General features: G+C 43.9%; 1 protein-coding gene across 12 annotated transcripts in view; it reads left to right on the top strand.

The window, feature by feature from the left end:
• Positions 1–24,115, top strand: part of KIF21A (kinesin family member 21A) — a 725,937-nt gene that overhangs the window by 393,852 nt on the left and 307,970 nt on the right. For all 12 annotated transcript variants that reach the window (XM_069229749.1, XM_069229747.1, XM_069229752.1 and 9 more), the window contains 2 exons: positions 697–902; positions 20,536–20,683. In XM_069229749.1, coding sequence (XP_069085850.1) covers positions 697–902; positions 20,536–20,683 — 354 coding nt within the window. The remainder of the gene's footprint in view (positions 1–696; positions 903–20,535; positions 20,684–24,115) is intronic.

The raw sequence follows: 24,115 nt of genomic DNA, 5'->3' as shown, positions 1-24,115 counted from the left end.
AGGTAACATCTTAAATGGGAGAGATTGTGGATTTTGGGTAGATTTCTTGATGGGTTAGTTCGTCCATACCACTATTTTCAGTAACTAAGATGTTATTGTGAATCCTCTAGATGGTGGGACTATGTAAACCTATTATTACATGATAGTCACATGTTTTTGTTTTTTTATCTTGAAGGTCTACGTATGTTTGTAAACATGCTGTTCTTGAAGAAGTGATAAAAAATGAATTAGATTTTCTCAAAGTACAACAGTATTCATCCTGAGCCTTCAACCAGGTTTTGAAGGCAACAAATGTTAGTCTAGATTATTTTTTTTGTTCTCAAGTGCCCTGCATTTTGCACATTGATAAAATAAACGTAGCTGAAATTATTTTTAATAACAATTTTGTACTTTTCCACTTCAGAGGGGTTTATCTGATGATATTTTGGAATTACATGTGAGTCATCTGGTCATTTCTTAGAAATAACACCTGTTCAATATTAAACAATATTTAAAAAGACAAGGCAAAATATGTTATTTCTGCGAATATGGTAATTTAGAGGTTGTGTATAGTTCAGAAAATGGTTAGCTAATCTAGATGCTTTTTCTAAGACTGTGTAAGGTATTAACCTTTGTGATGTCTGTTCTTCCCTTCTCTTTGCTTTTTTTTTAAGTAACTGTTACAAAGAGTAATAATTGAAATGTTTACATCTATAGGTTACAGCTCTTCGTCGCCAGGTAAAGCCGATGTCAGATAAAGTTGCTGGAAGGACAAACCGAAAAATAAGTTTACCTGATCCTCTTGTTGAACCATCTTCAGTTACATCTTCATTAGATGATTCATCAAGGTCATTTGCACACAGTAAAATGCGAATTTCTGTTTCGAGGATCCAAAGTGCTTCAGTCACAACAAATGGAACAAGGTAAAAGGTCCTGTGCATGACTAGGTTTGTTTTAAAGTAGAATTTATGTGATAGCTTATGCCAAAGTGAAATTACTGAATTATTCTCATATTTCTGCTCTTGTGATGTTGATTTTAATGTTACACATGGTTGTCACATCACCTGGGTAGAACAGCTCACTAAAAGTGGTTTGCGTATCCAGGAATAGCCAGTTATTTAGAGTGTAAACAATTAACTATTTAACCCCTTCACTGCTATACCTTTCTCCCCCTGTGCTAAACCTTTTTAGTTTGTGTGCGCAAGCACTTCCGACCCATTGTCATATATTCTGGGGGGGTTTAACCACACCCATCACTTTCATTTGTTCATGGGCTTGCCTTTTAAAATTCTTTTGATTTCATTTGTGAAAGGCATGCATACTCCATGCGTTTTCGGGTGTTTAGCCCGCCTTTAGAACACCAGACAGATATGTTTTGTTATGCTTTGTATGGGTATCTGTTGACTTGAGGGACTATTTTCTTTCTGTTTCTGCCGCACGCCTAACTTGTATCTACATGGGCGCTTCTTGTTTGCTTGTTTTGGATTCTGTTTACCTAGTGTGCCTGCCCCGGTGTGTTTATTTAATTACTTGTTTGCTAGTAGCCCAAACTCCACCCGAAGGTATTGGAGGCCTTACATAAGTACCTTGCACATTACACAAGGACATATTCATTTTTTGTAGGCACGTGAGATTAAGTAATGTTGAGTGGACGACGCACCTTGAACCAGGGTCTTCAGTTCCAAAGTCGGTAGCTTTAAGTCATTGTACCACACCTTCTCTCTGTTCTACTACATTTCCGTGGAGCACATGAGGCATTCAAGCTCCTTTAATTGTTACAGTGTGGGACGCTTCACTTTGTTTACTCAGTTTTTTATTTAATTACTTGTTTGTTTTGAAAACCTGGTCACCCTACGCATGGACCAGGGGAACTTGGCTGCTATGCTTCAAAATAACCTAAAATCGAAATGCAGCCACTGCAAACACTGTACTTTTGTATGTATTTAGAAGTACTTACATTTTAGCTAACATGCTACAAACAAACTATACAACCCATAAAGCTGTGGGGTGTCGTATCCTCAAATTACGTACATGTTGTGGGCTTGCCATAAAGATGTTGTGTTCAGTACATCGGCTGTGCCGAAGATTAGGAGACTGCTAGTTGGATGTCCCGCCTCGCTTCCTTGTTAGCGCTCACAGCACGGTCCTTACCGACCACTGTCCTGGGTACCAATGCCTTCAACTCCAGTTTGGATCAGAACAGGAGCGCTGCAGTGCTGCAGGAGTTCATGGCCCGGGGGTTTGACCAGCTGGATACCAATTTCATGTATGGCAAAGGGGAGACAGAAGGTGTACTAGGCGCAATTGGCTTGAGACCACAAGGTAATGCACATGCTGGCGCTTTTGGGCTCTGCGTGGTACAAGCTTCATACACAATTTAACCCCAGCCTTGCATACTTTACTAAGGTCCGATGTTATCAATGCTTGGGAGGCTTGGGCCCGTGGGCGGAATTTTTTTCAGCAAGAGCCTATAAGATTAGCTGCACCTCACACACTCTTACTGACTTTGTGTGAGTGGAATGAAAATACATACTGTTATCAGTTCCTTGCACCGTATTTATATCAAATCAGTTGTGGAGACAGATTTTTACATTTTCTCCGTGTTGTTGCTCTTTCTGCAACAAAAACGTATAACTGTGGTTCCCTCATACTTTGTCCGATTCTTCTTCACTTCTCACAATAGTAATCACTTATGGGATTACAGTGACAAACTCCTTCCTGGCCGTTCCCCCCCCCCCACCATCTCTCCCTCTTACCTGTACCTGCTCAGCACCATAAACATTTAACCACAAATCTTACAATGGACGAGCCTTCGTGAAAACCAGCTTATTGGAATATATATATTTTTTTAGGAAATACTATTAGACATGCAGAGCTGTTCAAAGCTGCCAGCTTACTGAAAAAAACAAACCTGCACACCTGCTTCCCATGCTGCTTCCACCACACTGCTACCTGCTGCATCCATTAACGCCATAACCTTGCCTCTGTGATCATCACGTATGACATGGAAATACTTACCTTATGCGACCGAAACAAGCATAACACTTTACAGCCACACACTCTACACAGTATAGAATGCTACCCAAGCAAGGAAGCGCTTTAGTACCCTCACATAGGGATAGTAAGCACTATATAGATCGGCCAATACAATATTGTAAGTAGGACGCTCAGTTTCCAAGATCCAGGCAAGTCCCTCATCCAGTCTTGGCTTTTCTTTGCATTTCGGATTAGTAGTCTTCCTTATTACATTATAAAATCATGACAAATCTCAGATTTTTAAGTATATACCTGGATTGTGTAAACAAATCGTGCAAAAACCTGGGACGGTTGAGAGCACTGTATTAAACCATTAAAAAAAACAGTCCACCTGCAGACACATAGGTAAAATACATTGTAATTTACAGTGCCAGTAGCTCTAACTCTCACAAAAGCGAGACCTATTGCATTGCAAATGCATGTTTTGGCTATTTGTGGTAGTTCATGCTTAGGCATCCATAGGTTTTAATCAACATAAGCTATTTAGGACAAATTAGTGTCCTTCTTTCCAACAACTTGCGCATTCTAAAGGTACCCAGGGTTTGCGGATTCCTCTGAAGGGGACCGAGAAAATTGCCAAAATGCAGCAATTTATTCTATTTTTTTTTTTAATGGGGAAAAAGTGCTATAGAACAAAGCATCTGTTTTTTTCCCCTGCACATGGCACCAACAAAGGTTTTGCAGTGCTAAAATCACCATCTTCCCAGCTTTCAGGAATAGGCAAACTTGAAAAAGAAAAACATATTTTTCAACACAGTTTTGGCATTTTACTAGGACACAACCCTCTTTTCCTATTTTTGTGCTTTTAACCTCCTTCCAGTTAATGGTAGACATGGGTGTAAAACCAATGGTGGATTCCGGACAGCTGTACAGTTCTGAAACATAGACAACATTCTGAATTCAGCAAAGGGTCATTTGTGTAGACCTTCTAGGTTTTCCTATCGAAAGTTACAGCTGAAAAAAAAAAAAAAAAAGAAATAGAGTTGACTAAACCAGCCATTTGTGTCTGTTTTCATCTGTAACTTTTTCTAACTATGGCATATTTTGGAAAGTGGTATACTGTTGTGTTCATTGGACCCTTCTGGTTGAGGAGATATATAAGGCTTGTCGGTTCACCAAGAACCCAAATTACCCAGAGCCAACAACTGAGCTGCAGCTTGCAATGGTTTTCCATTGTGTACCAGGTATAAAGCAATTCATTTGGTAAAATATAAAGTGTGAAAAATAGATGTCAAGGAAACCTATGTATTTCTCAAATGGGCACAAAATATGGAGTTTAGAAGCAGAGTTTTTAGTTGCACAAATGTGTATGTATTTGTGGGTACCCATACTTGCATATGAATTAGAGGGCATTTCTCAAAATGACTTTTCTTGCACACTCTCTTACATTTGGAAGGCACACATGGAGAGAAAGGCCATTGGTAATAACACTTGTTCCACTATTCTGTGTTCCCCCAAGTCCCCCAATAATAAAATGGCACCTCATTTGTATGGGTGGCCTGGTGCCCGCAACAGGAAGCGGCCCAATACACAACGGGTGCACATCACATTTTTCCACTGAAAACTGACTTGTGTTTTGCAATGAACCTAGCTGTGGGTTTTGGGCCCTAGCAGAGTCAGCACCTAGGGACACCTAGCAAACCTGCAAATGTTTGAAAACTAGATACCCAGGGGTGACTTATATGGCTCTCACCAGGTTTGGTTGCCCGGAATCCCGTGCAAACCTCAAAATATGTCTAAAAACATACTTTTGTCGCATTTCTGTGATGGAAAGTTCTGGTTTCTAAAGAAAGCCACAAAGTTCCTTCCACTCAGCATTCCCCAAGTATCCAGATAAAAATGGTACCTCACTTGTGTGGGTAGGACTAGCACCTGGGGAAGTGTGGCACAATGGTTAGAGCAGCAGACCCTGATGCAGAGATCTGGCCTGGGACCAGGGTTCAATTCCCACCTCGGTGGGTCTTGGGCTCAATTCCCTTGGACCAGATAATTCTCGCCTCGTGCCTAATCTAATTGATGGGTCCCACTCTGTAACTCTGGTCAGTAGCTTGCTTAATCTCCACAATGGCCCTCACAGCGCTTGGATGCCTGGCTTCACCCTGGGGCTGTCCAGGAGTGGGCGCCTCACACGGAAAAGCCAGGAGGGGCTCCACAGCGGTATGCGTTCAGCGCCTTGAGACCCTAATGGCTGAGTAGTGCACTATACAAGTGCGAAGTTTACAGTTTACCTGCGAAAGGAAATGGCCCAAAACACTACATGGATATATCACATTTTTCTACGCACAACTAACCAGTTTTACCTAACTGTGGCTTTTGCTCTAGCTCAGCCAGCTCTTAGGGAAACTTAACGAAACCTAAGGAACCCTAGCAAGCCAGTACATTTTTGAAAACTAGACACCTAGGGGAATCGAGGATGAGGTGACTTGTGTAGTCCTTGCCAAGTTATCATGCCCAGAATCCCTTGCAAATCTCAAAAGTTGTGTAAAAACACATTTTCTTCACGCTTCTTTGATAGAATGTTCTGTAATATGCACAGAACCACAAACTTCCTTCCACACAGCATTCTTGTAAGTCACCCAACAAAAAAATTATACTTCACTTGTGTGGGTAGGGCTAGTGCCTGTGGCACGAAAAGGCCCAAAATGCAGCATGGACACATCACAACTGACCCTTTTTTTGCAATGTGCCTAGCTGTGAATTTTGGGCTGTACCTCAGCCGGCACCTAGGTAAACCCAGCAAACCTCTGCGTTTTGAAAACTAGACACCTAGGGGAATCGAGGATGGGGTGACTTGTGTGGCTCTTACCAGGTTCTGTTCCCCTAAATCCCTTGCAAACCTAAAAGTGAATCTAAAAAAAATGTAATTTCCTCACATTTCTGAGATGGAAATTTCTGGAATCTGCACAGAGCCACAAATGTCCTTTCATGCAACATTCTCCTAATCTTCTGATAAAAATGGTACCTCACTTGTGTGGCTGGTACTAGTGCCTTCGACAGGAACTTATCAAACCGAGGGCAATGGGATGCCTTGCTTGGGGACTCCTAATGGCATTGGTTGGATACCTTCCTGTTGTGGCACTAGGCCCAACCACACAAGTGGCACAGCATTTTTATCGGCGGAAATGGGGCAATGCTGGGTGGTAGGGATTATGTGGATTCCTGCAGATTCCAGAAGTTTCCATCACAGACATTTTTGGATTTTTTTTCTTTTGTTTTTAGTCAACATTTGAAGGTTGAAGGGCATTGTTAGTAAGGAAATTATGTGGGATGGATGCAAAGCACACCACCCTGGTCTCCCCCAGATGTGTAGTTTTCAGAACTGTGTGGGTCTGGTAGGTTTTTCCTGGTGGCAGCCTACGCAAGCCCATAAAGTGCAGCTGTTCACCATTGCAAGTGGGGTCATACTGGGAGTAAGTCAATCTATCCTGGCCCACTTGTAAAAAAAAAAACACATCCAAAAGAATCAAATACTGCCTTGCTTGCCATTCGGGTGAGATGCTTTAGTCAGCAGGGGAGCAAAAGTACTAATTCACCATTTCTGAGGGGGTGGGGGTATGACCATGCTAGGGAGCCCTCACCCTACACCCTTTAAAAAAAAAAGTAATCCCTGGTGTCTAGTTGGTTTTCTACCCCCTCCTCCCTGCCCCCGGGAGCAAAGGGGGGGGGGGGCATTTTGAGAGATTGGGGAGCATGCCCATGTCTATGCTGGACAGCTCTCATTGATACAAATGTAAACAAAATTTAAAAAAAAATGATCCCTGGTGTCAAGTGGGATTTCATAATGCTTCAAGTAGTGATTACTGGTATACCCTTGTTACAGAACAACTCCAGTGGGTCTACCAGACTCCCTTTTTACCTATCGTACTGCTGTCCTGAATTAGCTTAGGCGTATTCTAAGCTGGTTCTGACAGTAATGAAGTGTAAGCTCATATCCTTGCAGTGGTATGAGCTCTCTTACTGGTTTGGTTGTCCTTCCACATACTTATTAAATGTGCACAACTCACAGCCTAGTTTAATTGTAAGGCAGATCGGAGGAACAAGGCATGTTACAATAGATTGCAAGAACATCCAAGTGATTTGGTGTCCCATGTGTTGTGTTGCAGAGGTGAAATTAACAGTCCACTTTAAGTTGTTCCTCACAATTCTTGATATAGTTGATTTCTCCCAGATCTTTGGCTGGTAAGAAAATTCTATGCAGGTCAAGTGAGACACAAGATGGGACTCCTTTGCAGTGGACCCACAGTCAAATGCCCATTACCCAGTTATCTCAAGTTTGTGTCCAGGCAGTCTTGGGCAAAGACATTAGAGCAACTGGCAAGTACCATTTATGTACTGGGCAATGGACATGTATCAGCTGACCATAAGCTTCCTCTTGATCTGTAATTCACCCAGGTCCTTGAAGGATATGCTCCGTTCTCCTATTAAACGTGTAACTGCAAACATTTTTTTACACCCCTTGAGACTACAGTCTCTCACTTAGTTTTTCCATATGTAGTCAAAGGTAGAACCTCCAAAGAGGCCTCTCCCTCTATTCAGAAATATTCTGAACAACATAAAGGGTCCCCTCTTTGGATCACAGGACATGGGTATTATCCAGCATTGGACCTTTTATAGAATAACATTTTAAAATTATTCTCTGCCATCAGGATGGGAACTCTTGGTAATTTGTGTTAACACGAAAGTTACTTATCTTTGATAATTATATGTTCGATGGCATCTGTCGCTGTAGATACGCATGTTTTGCAATAGCTCGCCATCTGGTGTTGGGCCGGAGTGTTACAAGTTGTTTTTCTTCGAAGAAGTCTTTCGAGTCACGGGACCGAGTGACTCCTCCTTTTGTCTCCATTGCGCATGGGCGTCGACTCCATCTTCGATTGTTTTTTTTCCGCCATCGGGTTCGGACGTGTTCCTGTCGCTCCGAGTTTCGGAACGGAAAAATAGCTAATTTCAGAAGATTTTCGTCGGTATTGTTGCGTTCGGGGTCGGCGTAGTTAGATTCAACACCGCGTCTAAGATCGAAGAGCTCCGGTGCCCTTCGGGGTAATTTTTTCGATCCCCCGTCGGGGCCTGGTCGGCCCGACCGCGTGCAGAAGAACGCCGATGGAACGGACCCCGTTCCGTTTCTGTCCCAAATGCCACAATAAATACCCCTATACAGACCAACACTTGGTCTGCAACCTGTGCCGGTCACCTGAGCACAGCGAAGACACCTGCGAGGCCTGTCGTGCGTTCCGGTCCCAAAAAACTCTCCGAGACCGTTGAGCCAGAAGACTTCAGATGGCGTCCGTGCCGACAGCCCACCGGGAGTTCGAGGAACAAGAAGAGGAGGGATCCTTTTCGATCCAAGAATCGGACTCCGAAGGATTCGACGATACACAAACCGTGAGTAGGACGTCGAAAACCACTCAAAAGAAGATTTACAAGGCCCAGGGGACGCCACTGCCATCAGGCCATGGCTCGACCCATAAATTCGGTGACCGACCGTCGGCACCGAAAAAGGCCCAAACAGTGCAGAGATCGTCCGACTCCGGTCGAGACACCGGCACGCAGCCTTCTCGGGACCGAGAAAGTGCTGGAGACAAGCATCGACACCGAGATACCGGTGTAGACACGGCTCGACGCCGAGACAGCGGCACCTAGGAAGATCGACACCGAGAGGTTTCGGCCCCGAAAAAGAAAAAAGTCACCTCGGAGCCGAAAAAAGATGCAGACAGGGTTTCGGTGCCGAAACAAACTGCAACCGACCCAGTTTCAGGCTCTTATACAGAAGAGCACTCGCTAACCTCCCAAATGCAAAAGCATAGGTTTGAGGAAGAACTACACTCAACGGATGTAGACCATACGCAAAAGCGTATTTTCATACAGCAGGGGACAGGAAAAATAAGCACCCTTCCCCCTATTAGAAGAAAGAGAAGATTGGAGTTCCAAACTGAACAAACACCACAAACAAAAGTGGTGAAAAAAGTTACCCCACCACCCTCTCCTCCACCTGTGATTAACGTCTCACCAGCACAAACTCCATCACATTCCCCAGCTCACACCACCATGAGCCAGGGTGACCAAGATCAAGACGCATGGGACTTATACGACGCCCCAGTGTCAGATAACAGTCCGGAGGCATACCCTACGAAGCCATCTCCACCAGAGGACAGCACTGCGTATTCTCAAGTGGTGGCTAGAGCAGCACAATTTCACAATGTAAGCCTCCACTCAGAACAGGTCGAGGATGACTTTTTATTCAACACACTCTCCTCCACCCACAGCTCCTACCAAAGCCTGCCTATGCTCCCTGGTATGCTCCGGCACGCAAAAGAAATCTTTAAGGAGCCGGTCAAAAGTAGGGCAATCACACCAAGAGTGGAAAAAAAGTATAAGGCGCCTCCTACAGACCCGGCTTTCATCACTACACAGCTGCCACCAGACTCTGTCGTTGTAGGAGCAGCTAGGAAAAGGGCCAACTCCCACACATCTGGAGATGCACCACCCCCAGATAAAGAAAGCCGCAAGTTCGATGCAGCTGGTAAAAGAGTCGCAGCACAAGCTGCAAACCAGTGGCGCATCGCTAACTCCCAGGCACTACTTGCGCGCTATGACAGAGCCCATTGGGATGAGATGCAACATCTCATTGACCATCTGCCCAAGGACCTACAAAATAGGGCAAAACAAGTGGTTGAGGAGGGACAGACCATTTCCAACAACCAAATCCGCTCCTCCATGGACGCTGCAGATACAGCTGCACGGACAATTAATACATCTGTAACTATCAGAAGGCATGCATGGCTCCGAACGTCTGGATTTAAACCAGAGATTCAGCAAGCAGTTCTCAATATGCCTTTTAACGAAAAAGAACTGTTCGGTCCAGAAGTGGACACAGCGATTGAGAAACTCAAAAAAGACACGGATACTGCTAAAGCCATGGGCGCACTCTACTCCCCGCAGAGCAGAGGGAATTACAGCACATTCCGTAAAACACCCTTTAGAGGGGGGTTTCGGGGTCAAAGCACACAAGCCAGCACCTCACAGGCAACACCGTCCAGTTACCAGGGACAGTACAGAGGAGGTTTTCGGGGACAATATAGAGGAGGGCAATTCCCTAGGAATAGAGGAAAATTTCAAAGCCACAAAACCCCTACTACTAAGCAGTGACTCACATGTCACTCACCCCCTCCACACAACACTAGTGGGGGGAAGAATAAGTCATTATTACAAAGCATGGGAGGAAATCACTACAGACACTTGGGTTCTAGCAATTATCCAACATGGTTATTGCATAGAATTTCTACAATTCCCTCCAAACATTCCACCAAAAGCACAAAATTTGACAAAACATCATTCCAATCTCCTGGAGATAGAAGTGCAGGCACTATTGCAAAAGAATGCAATCGAATTAGTGCCAAACACACAAATAAACACAGGAGTTTACTCACTGTACTTTCTGATACCAAAGAAGGACAAAACGCTGAGACCAATCCTAGACCTCAGAATAGTGAACACATTCATCAAATCAGACCACTTTCACATGGTCACACTACAAGAAGTATTACCATTGCTAAAACTACACGACTACATGTCAACTTTAGACCTCAAGGACGCGTATTTCCATATACCAATACACCCATCGCACAGGAAATACATAAGGTTTGTATTCAAAGGAATACATTACCAATTCAAGGTACTTCCTTTCGGATTAACAACCGCACCAAGAGTCTTTACCAAATGTCTAGCGGTAGTCGCTGCACACATCAGAAGGCAGCAAATACATGTGTTCCCATATCTAGACGACTGGCTAATCAAGGCCCATTCGTTAATAGAGTGCTCAAATCACACAAATCAGATCATACAAACCCTCTTCAAACTAGGGTTCACCGTCCACTTCACGAAATCCAACATTCTGCCGTGCAAGGTACAACAATACCTAGGAGCCATAATAGACACAACAAAAGGAGTAGCCACTCCAAGTCCCCAAAGAATTCAAAATTTCAACACCATCATACAACGCATGTATCCAACACAAAAGATACAAGCAAAGATGATATTACAACTCCTAGGCATGATGTCTTCATGCATAGCCATTGTCCCAAACGCAAGACTGCACATGAGGCCCTTACAACAGTGCCTAGCATCACAGTGGTCTCAAGCACAGGGTCATCTTCTAGATCTGGTGTTAATAGACCGCCAAACTTACCTCTCGCTTCTGTGGTGGAACAACATAAATTTAAACAAGGGGCGGCCTTTCCAAGACCCAGTGCCACAATACGTAATAACAACAGATGCTTCCATGACAGGGTGGGGAGCACACCTCGATCAACACAGCATACAAGGACAATGGAACGTACATCAAACAAAACTGCATATAAATCACCTAGAACTACTAGCAGTTTTTCAAGCACTAAAAGCTTTCCAACCAATAATAGTTCACAAATACATTCTCGTCAAGACAGACAACATGACAACAATGTATTATGTAAACAAGCAAGGGGGGACACACTCCACGCAGTTAAGCCTGCTAGCACAAAGAATTTGGCGTTGGGCAATTCACAACCAAATTCGCCTAATAGCACAATTTATACCAGGGATCCAAAATCAACTCGCAGACAACCTCTCTCGAGATCACCAACAGGTCCACGAATGGGAAATTCACCCCCAAATTCTGAACACCTATTTCAAACTCTGGGGAACACCTCAAATAGACTTGTTTGCGACGAAGGAGAACGCAAAATGCCAAAACTTCGCATCCAGATACCCACACAAACAGTCCCTAGGCAATGCCCTATGGATGAACTGGTCAGGGATATTTGCTTACGCTTTTCCTCCTCTCCCTCTCCTTCCTTACCTGGTAAACAAACTCAGTCAAAACAAACTCAAACTCATATTGATAGCACCAACTTGGGCAAGGCAACCCTGGTACACAACGCTGCTAGACCTATCAGAAGTACCCTACATCAAATTGCCCAACAGGCCAGATCTGTTGACACAACACAACCAAAAGATCAGACACCCAGATCCAGCATCGCTGAATCTAGCAATCTGGCTCCTGAGATCCTAGAATTCGGGCACTTACAACTTACCCAAGAATGTATGGAAGTCATAAAGCAAGCCAGAAGGCCATCCACCAGGCACTGCTATGCAAGTAAATGGAAGAGGTTTGTTTGCTACTGCCATATTAATCAAATACAACCTTTACACACAACTCCAGAACATGTAGTGGCCTACTTGCTTCACTTACAAAAATCTAACCTGGCTTTCTCTTCCATTAAAATACACCTTGCAGCAATATCTGCATACCTGCAGACTACCTATTCAACTTCCCTATATAAGATACCAGTCATTAAAGCATTCATGGAGGGCCTTAGGAGAATTATACCACCAAGAACACCACCTGTTCCTTCATGGAACCTAAATGTTGTCCTAACTAGACTTATGGGTCCACCTTTTGAACCCATGCACTCCTGCGAAATACAGTTCCTAACCTGGAAGGTTGCATTTCTCATCGCCATTACTTCCCTAAGAAGAGTAAGCGAGATTCAGGCGTTTACAATACAAGAACCTTTTATACAACTACACAAGAATAAGGTCGTCCTAAGGACTAATCCTAAATTTTTGCCAAAGGTTATTTCACCGTTCCATCTAAATCAAACAGTGGAACTCCCAGTGTTCTTTCCACAGCCAGATACTGTAGCTGAAAGGGCACTACATACATTAGATGTCAAAAGAGCATTAATGTATTACATTGACAGAACAAAGAACATCAAAAAGACTAAACAACTATTTATTGCATTTCAAAAACCTCATGCAGGAAACCCAATATCAAAACAAGGTATAGCCAGATGGATAGTTAAATGCATCCAAATCTGCTACCTTAAAGCTAAACGACAGCTGCCCATTACACCAAGGGCACACTCAACCAGAAAGAAGGGTGCTACCATGGTCTTTCTAGGAAACATCCCAATGCAAGAAATATGTAAGGCAGCCACATGGTCTACGCCTCACACATTCACCAAGCACTACTGTGTAGATGTGTTATCCGCACAACAAGCCACAGTAGGTCAAGCCGTATTAAGAACATTATTTCAAACTACTTCCACTCCTACAGGCTGAGCCACCGCTTTTGGGGAGATAACTGCTTACTAGTCTATGCAAAACATGCGTATCTACAGCGACAGATGCCATCGAACTGAAAAATTTAACTTATCCAGTGTACATCTGTTCGTGGCATCAGTCGCTGTAGATTCGCATGTGCCCACCCGCCTCCCCGGGAGCCTGTAGCAGTTTGGAAGTTACCTTCAACTATTTGTATATGTATCATCTCAACCTTAAATAGGTACATACTTAGTCACTCCATTGCATGGGCACTATTACTACAATTCAACTCCTACCTCACCCTCTGCGGGGAAAAACAATCGAAGATGGAGTCGACGCCCATGCGCAATGGAGACAAAAGGAGGAGTCACTCGGTCCCGTGACTCGAAAGACTTCTTCGAAGAAAAACAACTTGTAACACTCCGGCCCAACACCAGATGGCGAGCTATTGCAAAACATGCGAATCTACAGCGACTGATGCCACGAACAGATGTACACTGGGTAAGTGACATTTTCATTCTGGTGGGTACTCTTTCTACCTGCTGATTCCTCATCATTGACTGTTCCAGCCACAGACTGGTGTGTCAGCATCATTTGCAATAGCTTTCTTGCACTGGCAGGTGGCGTCTACTCTGCAGTGACATGAGACATGGAGTTGAGATGATTTAAACAGTCATAAAGCCTTGAGACCTGCGCCCTAGTGGCAGTTCTGCTTTGGTTTTTCCACACATATCAACTTTATCCATAGTTTACACTTTCTTGTAAGGAGATTACCTCACAATTCAAATTGTGTACACTTCGTTGCAGTAGGAACATACCCCACCCCCCAAAAAAATAAAATAAATTGGGGCTTCATACGATGTTGACGTTCGAATGGAAATATGTCCATCAGGACCTACATGACAGCCGTCTGTAGTGGTTCAACAGCTACACCCAAAGCCATCAAGGAATGCTGAGCAAAACTCTTAATGGCTTGATTCAAAGAAGGCCCAAGGAGTTGTCTAATGAAGTCACAGTCAAGGTCTTGAAAAAGATGAAGCTAGCCCAGTTCCACCAAGTCCCCAAAGAAACAAAACCGCAAGAAAATAAAGCATTTTATTTCTTCTTCTCGTTGAGTCAAAAGCACAGGTAAATCTCCTCCTGCTCCACACACCTTGGAGGCAGAGTTATTGGATATTTATGCAGCAACATCACAAGCAACCCTGGATCAGTCAGTCGACTCCGTCGCCTCCTCCACCTCAGCGGGTGTCAGCACCCACCTAACTTCAGTGCCATCTGTGATGAGAACTACAGCTGGCAAGCCTGCATCTTCAACAAAGACCATCCTTTTGTTGACCCCATCCCCCTCTTTAACTGCTTTTTTGACAACCTTGCCATCAACAGCCATTGTGACTTTATCCGATGCCTCAGTTGGGTCTGCTTACATTGCCACCTCCAGTGCCTACTGCTGACTAACTTAAACATCCAAATTCAGATCCTGATGAACTAGGTGATAGGCAAGATACTATCACTGATGTCGAAGATGACCGTTCACAACCTGATGATGAATTCAGAGGACCCAGGTGATGCTTGGGAACACAAGGATACTAAATATGATCAATATGTACCAGCTCATATCTCCAGCCTAGAATCTGCTCTAAGGACTCTGTTCCTGATGATATATACCAATTCATTAGCCTAATTGGCCAGGCCTCGCAAATATTGTATTGAATGGTGGCCTCCATTAAAACAATCTCTTTCCTTTTTGATTTTAAGGATAAATCAGAATGACCTATGAAGCCTGTTACAATTTTCGGTCATTTCTGTGAGACAGGTCAAACATGTTTGCACAATCTTGCAACAGGTAACCTCTCAGTTACCTCTCTGGACAACAAAAGTATAAAATTCCAGATTCAGCACTGCTTGCTTTTTCAACCAGAGTAAAACTGACTCACTGATGTTAGGAGCAGCCCTAAAAAAAGATGACCTTATAATCCGGCATCACTTGTGTTGTCCCTCCACACAAGGAGGGCCATAACCTGGTCACTATGAGAAAAATAATGCTTTTGCCGTGAAAATCTAGCAAGGTTGCTAATGCTAGTCCAATTATATTAAGATACAAGCAGCTGGAGCATGATATTACCTCCTCTTTGGATAAGTTACTTGATGATTACTGAGAACAGGCCAAAGGCATTTTTAGAAATGGAGTGTCACTCCCTCACAAGACCTCTGCGACTCACTCGCCTCGTTCTTTCACCTCAAGATCGCCGACATACACAACAGCTTCGGCGCACAGACCACGCACCCAACCACCAAACTGACGCCGCCCAACACCACCCTCCGCGCCTGGACCCCGGTCAGCACCGAAGACACCATCCAGATGATGAACACCATCCGTTCCGGTTCTCCAACCGACCCATGCCTCCACCACGTCTTCAACAAAGCCAACTCAGTCATCGCACCCCATCTCCGGGACATCATCAACTGCTCCTTCAACACCGCCACCTTCCCGGAGAGCTGGAAACATGCCGAACTCAGCGCCCTCCTGAAGAAACCATCAGCAGACCCCACCGACCTCAAGAACTACCGCCCCATCTTGCTCCTCCCGTTTCCTGCCAAAGTCATCGAGAAGACCGTCAACGGACAGCTAGCCGCCTTCCTCGAGACTAATGGATCCCTCGACCACTCGCAGTCCGGCTTCCGAGCCAACCACAGCACCGAGACCGCCCTCATCGCAGCCACCGACGACATCCGAGCCCTGCTCGACAACGGGGAGACAGCGGCCCTCATCATCCTGGACCTCTCCGCAGCGTTCGACACTGTCTGCCACCGCACCCTAGTGCAGCGCCTCCGCAACATCGGAATCCAAGAGAAGGCACTAGAGTGGATCATCTCGTTCCTCGCCGGAAGAACCCAGAGAGTCCGCCTCCCCCGTTCAGATCCGAGGCCACCGAAGTCAGCTGCGGAGTACCACAAGGATCATCACTCAGCCCCACCCTCTTCAACGTCTACATGAGCCCCCTCGCAGCCATCGCACGCCAACACAACCTCAACATCATCTCCTACGCCGACGACACCCAGCTGATCCTCTCCCTCACCAACGACCCAGCCACCGCCAGAACCAACCTGCACGAAGGGATGAAAGACGTAGCCGAGTGGATGATGAACAGCCGCCTGAAACTGAACTCAGACAAGACGGAAGTCCTCATCCTTGGATCATCACCCTCTGCCTGGGACGACTCCTGGTGGCCCCCTGCCCTGGGCAGCGCACCCAAACCAACGGACCACGCACGCAACCTGGGCTTCATCCTGGACTCCTCCCTCTCGATGACCAGACAAGTCAACGCCGTGTCATCATCATGCTTCAACATCCTACGCATGCTCCGAAAGATCTTCTGATGGATCCCCACCGAAACCAGGAAGACGGTCACCCAGGCACTCGTCACCAGCCGACTGGACTACGGTAACACCCTCTACACCGGAACCACGGCCAAACTACAGAAAAGACTCCAACGCATCCAGAACGCCTCCGCACGCCTCATCCTTGACATCCCCCGTCACAGCCACATCTCCGGACACCTGAGAGACTTGCACTGGCTCCCCGTCAGCAAGAGAATCACGTTCCGTCTCCTCACCCACTCACACAAGGCCCTCCACGACCTGGGCCCCAGGTACCTCAACAACCGCCTGACCTTCTACACTCCCACCTGCCAGCTACGATCGACCAGCCACGCCCTCGCCGCAGTGCCACGCATTAGAAAAGCCACCATGGGAGGAAGATCCTTTTCCTACCTGGCAGCCAAGACTTGGAACTCCCTCCCCATCCACCTCCGCCTGACCCAAGACCACCTCTCCTTCAGGAAGCAACTCAAGACCTGGCTGTTCGAGCAGTAGCGGTCCCCCCTCCCCCAGCGCCTTGAGACCCTCCGGGTGAGTAGCGCGCTATACAAATTTCTTGATTGATTGATTGATTGAGTGTATGCTTCTTCAGCTAATATTGATGTCTCTTTTGATGCTTCAAGTACTGATTTTTTCAGATGCAACGAACACGGTTCTACGAAGATGTGGCTGACTTTGAAGCATGCCTACTCATCCAGGATCCATGCTACAGTTCTAAATATTCCTTGTGATGAACCGCATTTATTATAGAATCCTGTTGATAATAGCATACAAACGTAGAAAACAGACACAGTAAGATCTGTCTGAGTAATTTTGAATATGTAGAGGCCAGTCTTATTGCTTTAAGAGTTCTGTGTCCCTGGGCCATCTAGAAATTGCCATCCATATTGTCTGAGATACTTTGTGCAAGACCAGTCTTCTTATCTGTGTAGTAGCTTGTAAGCCACCACAACCAGCAAAGGCTCTTTGTCTACCAGCAGCCAAGATCTTACCCAGAATACATCACTCCCCAGTCTGCTCTATTCCCTTATTTCCCATAATGGAGGTGGGAAGTGTGCTGGTTTTCTTTCCAGGCTGGCATCACATCACATCTGATCACTTAATATCATATGATATGGGTACACAATACGTTTTGTATTTAAGCTACCCCCAAAGCTTCCAAGAAAGGAGCACCACCTGCACTTAAAATTTTGCAATCTGTAATCAACAAACTGCTATCTAAGTCAGATTGATTGATTACTAAAAAACCTTGCAGCATCAAGATTTTTACTAAAGGGTTTTCCTTCGTTGCAAGTGGAGTAGTATCCAATTTTGGAAATTTGAGCCCTGAGTAAGTTTATCGAGTAACAGTGATTTAGGATCCTTTCTCTCCTAGAAATCATTTAGTCTATCATTCATATAAATTACCTGGCATCAGTCAACCTAGAAGATGCCTACTCCTGCTTCCCTATCCATCCGTGACATCAGAAGTACCTCTGTTTTATGATAGATGGTCTGGACCACTTATTGAAGTCATTACTGCTTTTCCTTCATATATTTACTATGGTTATACATAAAGTACTTAGCACCAAGTGTGTCACATCTACAGTGTCAGTTTGTGTGTCTCCATATGCCGACCTAGCTTATCAAAGCTCCTTCAATTCTGAAAGTTTCTAAAACTACAAATTTAAACAAGAACATTTTGAAAGTATTAGACCTTAATATCTGTGAAAAAAAAGTCTCCTTATGAAGCTCTGTTTCTAGTGTCAAACATATTATCAAACCATCTGAAAGCTTACCCTTCTTAAGAAACTTGGCAAGCAGTATCTACTCAAAATGACAAAAAAGGGTCCATAGATAGAAGGTGCTGTTGGAACTCATGTGATTATGCATTCTCTTAGTTCCCATGGATTAGGCCACCAGACAATGAGATGAAATTATACAAGCTTTAAGCTTGTGAAAGCTCAAGAAGACATTTATGTGGGATAAGACATTCAACATGCGCTTTTCTCAGTGGTTAGGGTACCTATGTACAGGATCCTTTGACAAGCAGTCTCTGGATTCAACATGAGGAAAGCTTGTATACAAATATTCTTTAACTGAGAACCGTCACATGTTCTCTAAATGATTTCTTAACACAAATCTCACACTAAGAGGTGCTCATCGGTACAGATAGTATGTTTGCACTTGAATGTATCAGAAAACAAGGATGAGCGAAGTCTTGATTGCTGCCATGTGAAGCACTGTCTGTATTCTACAACTGCAACACTGACTCATGCCAATGACAGAGCATATTACAGAATTGCAAAATATGGTAGATGCTCTCCACTGATGCAGTTCTTAATATTATGAACGGAAACTGGATCCAAGACTGCTTCAGCTGGTCTTTCAAAGATGGAGATGTCTCTTCCACATCCGTTCAACAGTGCCAGAGCATTACAAATGCCAGTACTTCACCAAAAGGTGGTGCTATCATGGGACTGGGGGGGAGGCAAAATCTTTCAACTCCATGATCAAAAATCTTTGTTAATTCCTTGACTCTGTTTCCCTTTGTTCCAAGAGTCCTTCACAAACTGAAAGGCATATAAAAGGCAGCAACATGGGCTTCCACGCATAATTTCACCAAGCATTACTGTCTAGACAGCAACTAAAGATCTGAAAAAGTTGGACTGGCAGATTTGCCTAACCCTTTTCGTCAAGATTAGACTTTTCCGCCTATTTTTGTGAATCCTTGAAAGATTCAAGGCTGCAGAGAAAATGTTACTTTCTTTGACAGTTCTCCAGCATTGGTATCTTTTATTCACAACTAGTCTACCCTCTTTGCCATTCATGAGGCGGCTAATCATTAATCTTGATAAATTGTGAAAATCGGACAATTGGAGCCCCTTTACGGAAATTGAGCTCAGAGTATATCTACCTCATTGGCAAGAGTTTGTCATAAAAAGAAATGGATGGGCTACATGTAACCTATGTCCGTTTCAATATTATTTTGGTGCATGTAAACACCACTATGTTGACAGTAACAACCAAAGACTTCCACCCCGATGGCAGGGAATATTTCACGCATGCAGCTCTATGAAAGATACCACATATCGGACAACTGTAGTTTCCGGCAAGCAACTTATTTTTTTTCAAAGCTTTTCCTGTCAGCTGCCTGTAGTCTGGTCCTCAAAACGTGGCAAGCAATGGAGTTTTCACATTGCTATTCATTTTATTTCCCCTAAAACACTTAACACTTGGTTGTGTTTGAGCGATGGCTTCATTATTCTTCCACCACTTGATTCCAATTATTTTTGTGACTTCTGCGTATTTGTCTATATGTGCTTGTTGCCCGAATCTGTTTGCGCAGTTGGGCAATGTTATGTACCATCCGTTGCATAATTTCCTGTGACAGAGTACTTGGATTCCAAGTAACGAAAGATGATAATGATTTTGATTTCACACACTGCTCACCTGAATGTGTTAAAATTATGAATTTGTGCCAAACCTATTTGTACAAGTCTGGATGACATTTTATTAAGGGCTGTGCATAATTACATGAAATGCAAATCTGCCATATATCACAATCTTACATTGCAAAATGTGTCTTGCGTCAGTTATTGACAGGAGGGTGCATTGTGCGCTACGCGAATGAGCTGAAAATAAGTTGGTTGCGCTCTGGCTGTTTCCACGCTGTAATTTACCAGCAACCGGTGGTGTAATTATACCACTGGCATAATTTCAGAAATGTTATAAATATCCACCATAACGTGAAATTCCCAACATTGCGCAACTTGCGTCATAATTTAAATATCCTGTCAAGCCTAGCTTTTATCATGTCATTTTTCCACTTGTCTCCTTTCCCTTTTTTAGCATTGCAAAACTGTCTTCATTCATAACTGTTTGTAAGTTGTTTAGATTAGTAAAAAGCATTGGTTATGTTGACTGCTGCTGCCTCTTCCATGTAATGCCACCCTCATTCTTGTTTGTTTTAATGAAAGATGCTGTTTGGAAACTATATGTTGACTCTTTTGTGCGTAAGCAGGGTGTTGTTAATTAAAAGACATCTTGATTGGCAATGACGTCAATATTTATTGTTCACAGAAAAAAATATACGAGGAAGGTTACAAGCATTTACACCCCAAAGACAGCCCGAACGAAATGGCAGTCACTTGAACGCCGTATCACTGATATAATAATGCAGCGAATGACCATTTCAAACATGGAAGCGGACATGGACAGGTTATTAAAGGTAAAATGCATTGCTCTTTTAACATTTAACATTGCAAAGAGTTTGAACCAGGGGCCAACCCTATGCCGCACACAATGGAGGAGTGGAGGGTTGGTCACCCACAGGGGTCGTTGAGGATGGTAATAACGTATTGCTTTATGTGTAAAAAAAAAAAAAAAAGCTAGAAGATCACTGAAGACAACTAAAGGTTAAAGTGAAGTTATAGTTGGTTATGGTAAAACGTATTTTACTTTACATCTTTAAAAAATATATATAATTCATTGAAGAAAAAAAAAGTTTAAAGTGACTTTATGCATAAAATGTGAGTTAAAATTACTCATAAAAATCATCTGGTATAGTCAAATGAAGTAACTATAACTTGCACAGTAATGTAATTAAATAAGTTGTTTCAGATAAGCATATTGGCCACCAACTAAAAAGTGTTAAAAAGTGCTCATCAAGCCACTTTGAATCTTGAATGAGATCCTGTTAATTTCACTTTATTGAATAAAAAAAAAACATCTGCTGTGATACTGAGCCAAATACCTAACTTGGAGAACCAATACAGTACAGCAAGAGAGGTTTATTTCTCTAAGGGGGAATGCTTTAATGCCTTTCAGGGATTATGATAGGTGGTGATGCAATGTCCCATTTGATGAGCATAGCATACAACCACATTCTATTTCTTTGTGTATTGTAGTTGGCTTTAACCTTGGCATTTTAGGGGTTTGTGAGTGTGAAATGGGCCAAACCCTTAAAGTTATTCAATTGGATCTTTACTTCCTTAAGTAAGACATGGGTTTATAGTTTCATTGTAAGGAATAAGTTTGCGAAAAGAAGGGGACACCTGTTCTTTAACTGTTGACAGCAATGTAACCACCCATGGGCATCTACTAATACATTGATTACCTATACAAAGCAACTGTCTCCTTTTGATCTTCACAGTAGGATATAGACTAGTTCTGGTTCCTCTGCTGGAATAACAATCACCTTATGAGAATGTGAGTTTGATCTGGAAGTTTTTTATTTGGGTCTCATTAGACAGAACAGTCCTCCTTGATCACACAAGTTCATTTGTAAATAGAAAGTTTCTTAAGTGGAGATATGTCAACACTTGGAGTTGTGTGTGCCTCAGTTGCTTGAAGGTCTCTGTAAGTAGTGGGGGTTGACCAAAGCATGTAAATGCCATGCCAGTTTCCAGACAACAGTTATTGTACTTTGGATAACTGGCTAGAAATTACATGTTTACTTCATGAAACACTATACTCATTTTTATATAATTTAACATGCTATTAACCTATTTGTCTGCTAGCTCATATTTTGTTATGATGCTTAGTTTAACTATAGATGTGTGTGTGGCACCGTAGCATTAGCCGGTTTTTGAAGTATATAGAAAACCTACTATGCAATAAACCCAATGAAGTGAGCGCATCACATTCCTAAGTATGTGAAGTATACTGGTTTTTCCAACGAGGAATACGCTTAATTTTTCATTCCCCATGGAAGCAGCACTTTAAACCCCTTAAATGGGTTTTGATAAACTTCTCACTGCAGATTCATCACTTTTTTAATATTGCTGATGTGCTAAACTGGATTAAGAAACTTTTTCAGCAGTAACTTTGCTTGCCAGTAGGTGCGCCATGTGGCTCTGCACAGATGCCTGTCTAGAAATGAAATGCAGAGTTTACATAGGTGCCACACCCACATGCTGATGTCAGTCTTTTTTTCCACACCACCAGACGTGGATTACAAGCTACCTCTCTTTGCTTTGAGACAATGTACCTCATATGTTTTTCTGAGTGCAAGGGAAATGTCCCATCCCTAAACGACAGGTTCTGAGCCCTGTAAGCACTGTTGCAGACAAATCTGTGATGGATCCTCATTAGATTTGCTGTGGTGCTGGGGTCAGGCCACTACTCTAAGCGCTGCAGGGACTGTATGTCACTGAACCGAAGCCCATATGAGACCGCAAGGTAAAACTCTGTTGCCAAGCACCAGAAGACTCTGCAGAAAGACCAACCAAAGTCAAAGGGTCGTCTCGGTGCAGAAATCGTAGGAATTGTTCCTGAAGTTGTTTGTCCTCTCGCTCATAGCCTTTAAGTAAGTCAACGGAAAAAAATTACAAAATCAGAGGGGGACAATGCCCCTTCCCGCCACTCACATATCCTGAGAAGACACAAGGGTGTCACTATGCTTCTCAATTTCTGTGCCAAAGTCGGTCGATGCCGGAGCCCATAACACAACTTGTCCCTCCACAACCTGAGTTTTTAAGGCCCTCTTTGACATCAAGACAGACTGAAGAGATCCGTAAGGTGGTGCTCCAACCCGTCGGAGGTTTACAGACACTGTCCGGCATGTCTATGGACCACAGGGAGCAGAGAGACCCTCCTTCTGTGATACCACTGGCATGTGTTTGTTCGGCACCAGTTGGACCATCCAAATCCACCACTTGGTCCTTCCTGGCTCCTGCACAAAATCCACTTCAGTGCCATGCTCCATGCCAGTTTCAGGAGCCACGGCACTGAAGTGCTCATTGTGTTCCCTGACTCACAGTCGTCAGTATGGACCTGACTGAGGCCACACTCGATTCTGTAAGGGGAACCATATTTTTGTCTCTCCTGTGAAAACTATGTTACAGGCCTCTACCAGACAGATAAACCCAAACACTTTTTAAACTACTCCCTTCCCCAATAGGGAGTCCAAATGACTGGACAACACTGGGAAGAGGTTATTTTCTTCCACCAGCTTGGCCTTTAAGTCAGTGAATGTCAGTTGCCTTCTGGGCCACTATTTCCATGCTCTTTGGGATTCAGTGACTCAAGTCGTCCCAGATTTCCTGAAGATCTCTGACCTGTTCTGACTTAAACCACACAGGACTATTTTGATGCAGCAAAATTCACAGTTCCTTGTTGCTTGAACACCATTGATTCCATCAGGCAAGCCATTGGCATCAGCATCACCATTCACACCATACCTGGCTGCAGTCAACAGGTTTTCATGTGATGTCCAATAGTCCCTCATGCACATGCCCTTTGACAGGACTTGCCTGTTTGGGGCCAAGGTAGGTTCCTTTCTGAAGCGGTATAAAGAGAGTGAAACTTCAGCATGCTTCCTCAGCTGTGTGCCCCACCTTCTGCATCAGCCCCACCATTCCTTTCTTGTTTTCGGCAGAGGTACTACGTACTGACAGCCGCCAATTTAGCCTCACCAAGGTGCCCAGCAGTTGTACCACCACAGCGCCCACAGCCCCACGCCAGAGCTTCATCACTGCATATGTTCAGAGGGGATTGTTCAACAAAGGAATCATTAGAGACACCAACTTAGGCTTTCAACATGTCTGCCTGAACATATCACTCATAGCTGGATCACTGTGTTTCTGACCTCTAGTGCAGAGCACTTCTAATTATGTACTTGCCCACCTCCCTCAACCTTGCTCTAGCAGAAACAATGCTG

Source organism: Pleurodeles waltl, chromosome 4_1, assembly GCF_031143425.1.
Source record: "Pleurodeles waltl isolate 20211129_DDA chromosome 4_1, aPleWal1.hap1.20221129, whole genome shotgun sequence".
Lineage (NCBI taxonomy): Eukaryota > Metazoa > Chordata > Amphibia > Caudata > Salamandridae > Pleurodeles > Pleurodeles waltl.
The sequence above is the reverse complement of the archived record's forward strand: the minus strand, read 5'-3'. Positions and strand labels throughout refer to the sequence as shown.